Below are 10,808 nucleotides of genomic sequence, written 5' to 3'. Positions count from 1 at the left end.
TAATTAACGAAAAGCATATTAATGGACAGGCATTTGAAGTCTTACACACATGTTAACAGGTTAATCTAACGAGACCTTTTACAGACTGCCATGGCCGGGGACGGGGAGTGGAATGATAATAGGCTACTTCATTATCCTAGGTAGGTAGGTGCATATTAGGTAGGTGAAAATACATTATAGAAACATATAAATAACAACAACATTGCAATAATTATTTTACATCGTATAAATCTTTATTTAAGCATCTTGCACATGCATTTGAGCTAATGACTGTAGACGTAGTATAAAACGCAATACTACGTTATAGTATTTTTTCACACAGCAGTACCTTGATTACTAGTTTCTTGTGTTTAGCTTTATCCAGAAAGTTGTGCTACAGTTGCATGTTTCCTTACCTCATTGTTACAGTCCACAGACAGGATATGGGTAACACCGCGAGCAGTAAAGGTGGTCAGCTGATATATTGCCTAGCTAGCTAGTTTAGTTCAACGGCTAGCTAGTTTAGTTTAGTTTAGGTTACATAATAAATAGTTAATATAAAGGACTATATAATGGAGCAAGTTATAATTAAGAATGCGTGATCTTTACAGCCGTTAAACCTTTACAAAGTTCACATCGAAAATTTACCCTGAAGAGCAATCAATAATTTTCATCTCCACAACCTTAAGACCTAACCTTAAGATTCCGAGACTGACGCCAGTGTGTTACCTCCAACATCCTCGTTGCTATGGATGATTCAGAATTCTTGAGGGAGGAAAGACAATCAAACTTGAAAGCGAGAATGTCTATTGTTACATCACCTCTCTGATTACAAACATTCGAGACCGCGCCGTATCAAATGTGCATATCGTTAGATTTAAACATTACCATTCAATGTTCAACGCAAGGCTATGGTTAGCCTACAGTTTTTATTTGCATACAGTGAGTTACCTAATTTTTAGTCACTTTTTAGTGGAGAGTTTAGTGGAACGTGAAATCCCACTGGTCAAACCGCTGTTCAAATTCAAGTCACAATTGGATAAGTACAGTGGGCTCTTTTTTGCTCTGTTCAGAATTTAGTTATTTTACCGAAATAAGGTATGGACGAACACTGCTGTTTTCACTGTCTGGTCTCCACTCTTTCTTCGCGTCCCAAAAAACGTCACACGAGACACAACTGTTTTTTTCTCGTATGTGCCCTGACATCTGATCTAAAGTCAGGTGATGGAGAGACGCTATTTCACCCAGAAGCACTAGTAAACAAGAGCTGCAAAACATCCGATCCTCTTTATATAGAAACCATAGGAGGCAGTATTGAGTAAGTCTTACGTTTGAAGGCTTATCCTAACAGAGGAGATTGTTGAGGAATTTTTCATCTGCATCTTGACGTTCCTTCAAGTTTTAACATCGGAACCTGCAAATAATCGTCATAAATTAATAAAATATTTCTTTTAATCAACTGAGCTCATTAAACAGGTAATTTACCATCATTTCACAGTATCTCTTCACATATATTCAGCGGACCTTAAGACCCTGACAGCATGACATTTATTATATATATTTAAGGACTAAAGTTATCATATTTATTATTATTTACCGTTGTAAATTTGTTATAGAAAATGCAATGCTCTACGGTGCTTAGTTTTGACCAGAGAGTTGTGTTCATTGTGTGGAAAGTGTGAAATGTTTTGATACTTTTCTAACACTGGACCAATTTTCTTGGGCTCTGATTAATTTTCTAATTCACTGACTTAATTTCACAAATTAACTCATTGTTTGTACACAATGAAGCCCAAAGGATTATTTGGATCACAGAGCTTAGATTGTTACTTGCACAATAGTCATTATTTGGGCAAATTATTTTCGCCTCATGCCCCATTTCTTTTCCAGTGGACATGAAAATGTCCGCTTGTCAATAGTAACTCTAGGGGCAATATGTATGGGCGAGCGACACATTCAGGGCGAAGCTGCCTCCTCGTCTCCAGCTGCATGGCGGCCATCTTCTCTTCCTCTCTGAGCAGTGCCTATAAATCACAGTGCTCCCCATCCCCCTCCTCCCCTCTCTCTGGCCCGTGCTTTCAATTAATCCAAATGATTTCTACGGGAAATCCGATGGGCCGATCAATTCACCTGCACATTTCAATACAATACCTGATCCGTCCACCACTTCTGTGTGCCTCCATTGCTGCTGTAAAAACATTATTAATTGCCTCTCCAGCAAGTCATCCATCTCAGCCGTCCCTGGCGACGGGCCGGGCAGGCGGCGTGTAACCCGGGAGCAGAAAAACGCTGGGCCTGACTTACTGCTCGCACTGCACACATCCTTTTCAGCCTATTAAATAGCAGTGGGTCCTCGAGTTGACACTTACTGACAAAACTGACACAGGGCTTAGGTGGGGTGGGCTGATGAGTTTGGAGAGGATTTGTGGGAGGTTAGTGGCAAAGGGTGGGGGGGGGGGGGTAACATTATTCATTGATTGGTCTTCTTAGAGCTGATGAAAATCTGGTGGAGTCTGGAGGGGTCCAGGGACGTGCCACCATGTCAGGTATGTGCTTCAGAAGATTCACATTTCTGTGGAAAAAAAGAATTTCACTCTTGGAGCAGAAACCCATCTGGTCTGAAATATTACCTACTTAAGTAAAAGCCTGCGTGGAGATTCTCACTAATAGCATACTAACATTAACAGTACAATTACTAGTAGTACATTCCCCCGTAAAGCGATTTGATTTATGATTTTAGGCCAAGACCATAGGTCTAAAATCATCTAATGAGCCATCCTTGGGTGTCATCACCATCAGTAGATGGCTCAGTAGTGACTCTGATTTATAGAGAGCTATAACTAAGCCTGCCCCACCCACCCACCCCCTCTCTGTCCCTATTACAGCACCACGACGTGAGCAGCTGGTGGGCCTGTTCGTGTTCTAAACCTAGCAACCTAGACCCATCATACAGCACAGGGAGGATTCACCAGCGGTAATGAGCAATAAAGCTTCAAGGCGCACATTTGCATTGACACAACGTCGAAAAGTTTAGAGCCGTTCAATCACCTGCACTTGATTAATGACAGTTAATGAGATGCAATAAAAAAGGGATTGCAGGTTCTACTAGAGGAATGAGCCTCAGAACAGGGAATAACAAGTAAGGTCAAATATTCACACCTCTGCTCTTCAGACTGAACCCCATGGAACTGTAACAAGGAATGAATACTGGCCTGGTCCTTTCTTAAAGAGTATATGCCTTCTTTTCTGTTGTAATTATCTGTCATATACAGATATCTGGTGAATCTATTATTTATGGCATTTAGATGCAAGTATGTAACTCTTTATTTCAATTTTGATTCATGCTTTTCACATTTTGAAAGGACGATGTTATAAAATATTAGCATACAAGCTACACGTAGAGGCAGTCAGTTAGTTGTCTTTCTCAATTTCAAACACACAAAATGCATAAATATTTAACAAAAAATAATAATATAGCCCTTGTCTGACATTACACAGTTATGTTGCATGTGTTGTCTTAAAACCTCCATTGTTTACTTAGATCACCACAATACAAATTTCTTAAAGGTGATTACAACATAGATACAGTGGTCCTATTATCTTGTTGCTCATGTTCTAATTTGATGTTTGATGATTTGGGTATATTTTTTGCCCTTAGAATTGCACCAAAAAGCTTCTTATATAAGGAAAATATACAGTCGTCTGAAGGCGAGTCTGTGACTCTGTAGGTGACAACTGCTCCCTGCCCCCACCCTCCCTCACACCACCAACACTTCAAATCTTTTCGGTCTATGCAATTTATTGGTGACTTTTCCAATAAATTTGACATAAGCAACTGAAGGCAATCTACAAAGAGCAGAGTTAGACTTACTTTTGCCACTATCTGTTCGACCTGGAAATCTGAGCAATGCCATAATAAGTTAATATTTAATTTCAAATATTTCCAGAACAGATATATTTCTTGTTTGTCTAATAACATGGACTTGAGAATGTGAATGTGAACATAGATGATAGAGCTTGTTGACATAATTCTGATAACTGAACAATTACTACTGAACTACTATTTGACAAACCTTAACAACAAATAAAAGTCCTCTCATTTTGAGTGTATTATGGGGAAAAATTATCGAGTGGTGCCTTTCTTAGTTAAATCTATAAATTGTGTTAGAAACAACAGTTAACACATTTGGGCTTCCTGTCATTTTCACAAAACAGTTTATGTTCCATTTGTGCTTCAGTGATGAAGCATCTGTAGCTACTATCTAGGATCCCTCCTGGGTGACTGTTTCAGGCCTGCCTTAGACATCTATGTGTGCAGCATTTAGGTCTCCAAATTATCCTATCCTACAATGGGAGACATTCAATTGTAACTTTTGCAGGTTGTCAGAACAATAACCCGAGTCCAAGTTATATGGCATGTAACGACTTCCTTTTTCTCATTTTACTGCAGGCATGGCTGAAATGTTTGGAATAGTGACATTCTTGAAGTCCTTGCAGTAACTGACAACTAATGCTGACTGTACATTTCAAATTGAGAGGACAATGAGACCAAATCTAATGCACATGTAAAGTTTCCCACAAGCCCATCACAACATCAACTGTTTGGATCAAATGCCATGTAATTTACGAAATAGTAAACAATCAGATATATGTCATTTACTCTGACTTTGGTACCCGTAATTGCTGTGTTTAAGGCTACCATGCTTCTTTATAAGGAAACACAGCTATTTCGAACAACAAACTGTTAACCAGAGCTCGTACTACAGTGAAGAATCCTGAGGAACCTGAAAAATCTTTTTCAGAATTTTCAATGCTGACTTTCTGGAAAAATACAGAATGCTAATTCCTTTAGTAATATCACATAATACTGTGTATCCCCTGACTGTAGTATAACTGCACAAAATAATTGTGTACTTTTTTAGCTTTAGTTTTTTGTGTGTTTTAGTTGTGAAGTATTTTCAAGGAATATTTGCATTACAATTGAACCTGAGACATCTATCATTTTCTTTCTGGTTTCTTCCCTACCACAGTTGTTTATTAAAACCTTTCTTTCTGCACATTTCTGGTTATGTATGCACATGTAAAATTTGGTGCATTAGCCTACTGGCCCCTACTCCAGCTGACTGAGAATTTTGCTGGTTACAGCTCTTTAAAGCTCTATAATTTATTACCCATGTCATCTGTAAAACTTATCAAATCGACCTCCCACTGAGAGAGAGAACAGCTGTACGCTGCCTAATTCTAAAGAGCATAATTTTAGCATAATAATAAATATTTAAATTCTAGTCTTAAAATGTAGGCCTGCTCTTGTGGATTTTGCCTGAGTTGTTTTTCTCAGTAGTACTAATTAATTAAATACTTTTATAAATTTCAGTGTACATGTTTTTCTCCACAGTGACACATCATTATATAGACAAGTTATGTCTGCTTATATAGAATCTGCTAAAAACGTTTTTGAAAGATGGCAAACATAATTTGTTTTATGTTAGTCTTCAATAATTATATGCACATTTAATATGGTCTTTTAAAAAATAACAATACATCAAAAACAGCCATAACTAAAGAGCCTAGACTGAATTATTCAAGTTCACTTAGTGAAATCAAGTCTTCTGCATTTGAAGTCTTAACTGTATAATGACTTCAAAGCATAACCCAAACCTAGAATAACAGTTCAGATTCTAACTGTGATGTCAGTGATGTGTTCTAACTCATTTAGCCCCAAAGCCCATTAAGTCTGCTATATAAACTGATGATGTCCTCACTGTGAGCAGTATGGCTTGCTTATAACAACGCTCTTATAATAATGTTAAGCAATAATGAAATTATATAGACAGGGAAATCCTGACAACAACAGATTAGCATCACTGTCTGTCATTTATGAGAAGAAGTGTGAAAAGCATCATAAGAATCATGATAAGGTATCATAAGAAAAGAGTGTTGGTGTGCTCCATATCACGGACATATGCACACACACCCACGCCCACACACATATAACACTAATGGAAAGGCTCTGGAGATGTAGCAATAATATTATTAACAAAGACATCCTGATCTAGATATGCATCTACCTCATGTAGGCTGTAGTTTTGTAGGTATGAGTGAACTGGCAATCAGCCATGTACACATGGTTGAGGAGGAGAAACACTATCCCCCTACACATTCCTTTCACTTGAGGCTGCTTCTGGATGCATAGTCTCATCTGTATCCTGTGAAGTAATCATTTTATTAGCCACTCGTTATTAACACTTTTCATTATTCATCATTTACTGATTTTTTTCCTTACACTGAAATTTGTTACTGTGTTAACGAAGAGTAAAAATTAAAACATGGATGCATAGTCAGTCTTAGACTATTTCAAAGGTCTGTGCTGAGTTAGTTTAGATACATATATATAGTTAAAACGTTGGCCAGATTTGCTCACGTAGTTGCGTGCCTACATTCTCCCAGCTGTGTAAACGAGCATTACCGTTGCTAGTTGCTGATTCAAAAGCAGTTTTTTATCGTTAGAATGGTTGTTTTTTAATGAATGTTAAACTGTTTTAGCTAATCAATCAATAATGGTGTCTATATTATTTTTTTAAGTCATTTTAAAATCATGGAATAAGATGAATAATCATTTCTCTGCATTCCACCTGCAAAACGTCTTTGGTAGAACAATGTCCCCCTCTAGACTTGTGTGTATGTCGCCATCTACAGCAGTGGAAGGTGTGTTGCATGCTATTTTTTTCTTAAAGGCGGAACTTCCGGCACCGGGCCCAAAGACTACGGTAACACCGGATACGTTTCTTAACGAACCGGCAAAACTGTCCAATTAAAATAAAGATGTTCGAAAAGACCGCCTCCTAAAACGATAAAACCCAACCAACTCACGCACGTCTTTCTTGTGAGCTACCTCATTGGCTACGTGTGGGAATTTGGCACGTCGATCCCCCAATCACAGCACGACGCTCCGTGCCGCTGCCCAATTGCTCTCGAGGACGTAGCTCCCCTGCTTATAAATGACAAGGTGAGTTTTACACGGTGTACATTGAACGGTCGCTTCAAGCTCGTCCCCAAGTTTCCCGGGACTTTATATATCAAATAGGTGAGTCAGAGGGGTTTGTGTGGGCGACATTTTTTTTAAATAGTTAAATCATTATCAGCGTGTTTGTCTGACGGCTGTCCTCAACAAATTCTGCTGTTTGGCAAAGGCGGCCATTCATTGAAGAGAGATTAGCAGGATGGCTAACCTAGCTAGCTGGGCTGCTGCTAAAGTCATTGACGCGAACGCCAGTTAAATGATGTTCAGTCGTTTAATTCGAGGTGTCTCTAAATGTCGGGAGAAACACACAAGTGTTTTAGTCTCGACCCGCTAGCCTGGCCGTCTCTCTTAACGTCTCATCTGACGCCTGCAAAATGTCTGACAGTGGCTAGCTGCTCTAGAGGCCTAGTAATGTAGACAGCCTAGGCGTTTTAGAAGGTGGCCAGCTGTCTACAATAGTGTTTTAAGATGGTCACACGACTATTTTAATTATTTGGGAAGTTGATTCGGTTATTAGTTGTTTTGTGAAACATTGTGGACAGCGTCTGGATCTCAAATGAAAAACGAATTGGATACTGGTGACCTTCACTCGTCGCTAACGGTGATTTTTAAGATTCCTTCGGCCGCTTGAATGTCGTGGAGTCTGACCACTACTTGAGTCGGACCACCAACTTCTAAGGCGCCGTCTGCGTTTTATCTGACTGTTAATTTTGTCTTTTGGCGTTTAGGACACGTGGCTATACTGTAACTACATCACCTGCAAGCACAGTAGTTATTCAAGAATGTAACACTTGGGATTGGGATACAAAGTTTGGGCTCAAAATAAATGCTTCAAGATGGAAACTTGTTGGCATAAATACAGTACCAGAAATACAGAAGCTGCACAACTTGCAAGAAGTGCCTCTATGCCCCCACTTTTTCTTAGTCTTTAACATTGAGGCTTTGATATAGTTATCACTGCATAGCCTCTGCAGTCCCTCTGACTTTCAAACTCCCAATCAAGTGACCGTTACCATTTTTTTTTAAATGGTCTGCTTACTTTGAGTAATTGAAGAGTTGTGGCAGAGGGATTTTTGTATAGGGGTTTGTCTGACTGTTTTAAACCACTCTTCTCATCTCTGCAGGCTTCAAGCATGTATGCCTGTGCCAAGTTCATCACCTCACCTTCTGTGGTGAGTATTGCTCTGAGTGATCAGTTTGTACAATGGGGGAAGTTTTTTAGTGTTCTAGTATTTAAATTTAACAGTGGAAATTGGGGTGAGGGTATTTCTAGGATTTTGTCCAGAAATTAAATTCTAAAATTGAAGGCTAGTCATGGCCTTGCTTCCAATCAGTGTTCATGTGCTGTAAAATGCTGGAGTTGAGACAATAGTAAATAATTTTTTGCTTTGACTTTGTTTTGGTGCTCATCTCTTGCTATTGTGCTCCCCTCCCAGCTGCGCGGAGGCTCAAAGGTCCTGGCCCGGCCCATGTCCGTGTCCGTCTTCAACAGACCTGAAGCCAGAACTGAGCAGGTATGCCTTCAAGGAGAGAGCCAAGTGAATGAGTGAGAGACTGTAGTGCAAAGGCTGGATCTCTGTGCCTGCTTTTTCTGGTAATCACATAATTGGACTTTCTGTAAATGGGAGGTGAAAACGGATTCTATCTGAAGTCTGCTTTCGTGATCTGCCTCAAAGGTGGTCAAACATGGTTAGTGCAAGTTGCTCCGACAGCTATTTTAAATCCCTGTGTTTCATCCCTTAGGCAGTCCCGTTGCCGTTGGGTCAGCGATACATTGCGAACGTAAGCCGAAGCTTCCAGACCAGCGCAGTGTCCAGAGACATCGACACTGCCGCCAAGTTCATCGGCGCCGGAGCTGCCACGGTAGGAGTGGCCGGGTCGGGAGCTGGGATCGGAACCGTGTTTGGCAGCCTCATCATCGGATATGCCAGGTATGTTCTCCCAGCGTGGACAACCACGTGTGGGGGTGGGTGGTGGGTTTCCTCATGGTGCAGAATCGTGAAGCAAGCTAATGCACCTTATTTACCTGGAAATCTGCACCATTCTTGCTTAAACTTTATTTGTCCAGAAATTCTTTCTTTGTTTTGCAATGAGTGGTATTTTACAAGATAATGTAATTATGTTCATAGAAAAGCATAAGCCGAAATATCAAGTTGCATACTACTGATATTACAGTATCGGAGACGGAGTCCAAATTATACTAATGTGTGTTTAAAGTCAGCTGTGCACCCGTCTCATCTCAACCACACAGTCGTGTTGACCGTCTCCTTGGCGTCTGTTTGCCATCACCCCCACAGGAATCCTTCCCTGAAGCAACAGCTTTTCTCTTATGCCATCTTGGGATTTGCCTTGTCTGAAGCCATGGGGCTCTTCTGTCTCATGGTGGCGTTCCTTATCCTGTTTGCCATGTAATCTGTATGCCTGGCCTCCTCGTCCCCCTTCCTCAGTCACCTCCCTGCGTTCAGGGATCGGACGCGCAGCTCACCGGGCCGTGGCATTACCGTTCCAGCAAACGACTAGAAACGTCTTTATATGTTCCTCTGTATCTTTATTCCCCCTTGAAGTTTTATGTAAAATCTCACTACAGTTTGGACAGTCTGTCTGAATAAATGGTTGAGAACTATCCACATTTTTGACTCTCTTTATACTGGCATAATGGTTGGTGTTTATATAACTGTGCCTTACACATGCTAAAGAGGTAGTATGACATGGTATTATAATCATTAACCTAATAACCTCATTTTACATAACTTCATAAACTTTAAACTCTATAGCCTTTTCAAATGTATTGAGTGCAGGAGGTAAGGTTGTCAAAGGGGCACAGGTTTTTATTGGACTACTCTTCCTGAATCCTTTCAGGTTCAGCAGTCACTACAATTAATATATATAATGTAACTACTGTGCTGTTAACTGTAATTGTAGTTTCTTATTTGCAGACACAACTTCATCTTTATAATGATGATCTCTCCTTATTCACATGCAAATGTTTTAAAAGGGAGTATGGGCAAAAGTATTGGGACATTGTAGCCTTGGCTTTGGTCAGGCCAGCACCACCCTGTGGCAAACTAGACCTCACTGCTTTCACATGTTTTTATGTACAATTTTGAGTTGATATCAAAGCACTACATAATGTAGATTTCATTTTTCTTATTTTTTATTATATCAAATATATGGACTACAAATACATGTGCTTAGATTTTAGTATATTGATATATTCCTTCATACCAATCAGGAAGTTGATGGGTGTCACATAAACGGTCTGCTGCAGTTTCAAGCTGAACTGAAGTCATTACATGTTATAGGATCGACTCTGGTCATGATTCCCTACGCAAACATCACCAGATTATTAAAGGCTTTTATTTTGGGGGTTTGTCAAAGAAGAAAGCACTTGTATTATAAGCATAGGCTAAATGGATCAATAATTTTTCATTAAGTTGGTTGACTAATTGGTCTATTGCAAGCTCTAATTTGCTGCTGGTTTCTTGTATAGTTTCTTCTCGAGCCATAATCTGAACAAAACGTCCTTTCTTGGCCTCAGAACACCACGTATGCACATCCATGCCCCATTGTGCATAGAGATATCAGCATGTTGCTCCATTCTTCACCATAGTTTTAATACAATCATGAAATGGGTCAAATACCCTCATTTGGAAACTACCAGCAGAACTATATCATCTATTTCAAAATGTATTGTTTTGGCATTAAAAACGGATCTCACTCAAATTTAAGGCCCAGAAATGGAAAAAAAATCTGTCTTTAGATTTATGTATATTTTCGTTTGTATTTTATGTTCCTTTTTTTGTTTAAT

At 39.6% G+C, this 10,808-nt stretch overlaps 1 protein-coding gene and 1 long non-coding RNA gene across 3 annotated transcripts; both read left to right on the top strand.

Annotated features, from left to right (window-relative positions):
* The first annotated feature begins 65 nt into the window (after positions 1-65).
* Positions 66-4,964, top strand: LOC143508922 (uncharacterized). 2 transcript variants are annotated; one of them, XR_013129538.1, is made up of 5 exons: positions 72-140; positions 2,470-2,525; positions 2,865-2,953; positions 3,638-3,703; positions 4,430-4,964. It is a non-coding gene; the product is annotated as an uncharacterized LOC143508922 (long non-coding RNA). The 2 variants fall into 2 exon arrangements; XR_013129539.1 differs by lacking the exon at positions 3,638-3,703 and having other exon boundaries at positions 66-140.
* Positions 4,965-6,951: 1,987 nt separating this feature from the next.
* Positions 6,952-9,623, top strand: atp5mc1 (ATP synthase membrane subunit c locus 1). Its single transcript, XM_076996886.1, has 5 exons — positions 6,952-7,063; positions 8,125-8,172; positions 8,437-8,514; positions 8,744-8,931; positions 9,298-9,623. Exons 2-5 carry the CDS (start codon positions 8,134-8,136, stop codon positions 9,410-9,412), a joined length of 420 nt encoding a protein of 139 aa, XP_076853001.1. The 5' UTR covers positions 6,952-7,063; positions 8,125-8,133; the 3' UTR covers positions 9,413-9,623.
* The last annotated feature ends 1,185 nt before the right edge of the window (positions 9,624-10,808 follow it).

Source organism: Brachyhypopomus gauderio, chromosome 2, assembly GCF_052324685.1.
Source record: "Brachyhypopomus gauderio isolate BG-103 chromosome 2, BGAUD_0.2, whole genome shotgun sequence".
In the NCBI taxonomy this organism is placed as follows: domain Eukaryota; kingdom Metazoa; phylum Chordata; class Actinopteri; order Gymnotiformes; family Hypopomidae; genus Brachyhypopomus; species Brachyhypopomus gauderio.
The sequence above is the reverse complement of the archived record's forward strand: the minus strand, read 5'-3'. Positions and strand labels throughout refer to the sequence as shown.

Coding starts and splice junctions, on each gene's coding strand:
- atp5mc1 (XM_076996886.1), top strand. CDS start 8,134: ATGTATGCCTGTGCCAAGTTCATCACCTCACCTTCTGTG. Junction 8,515..8,743: donor CTGAAGCCAGAACTGAGCAG/GTATGCCTTCAA, acceptor TTCATCCCTTAG/GCAGTCCCGTTGCCGTTGGG. Junction 8,932..9,297: donor CTCATCATCGGATATGCCAG/GTATGTTCTCCC, acceptor TCACCCCCACAG/GAATCCTTCCCTGAAGCAAC.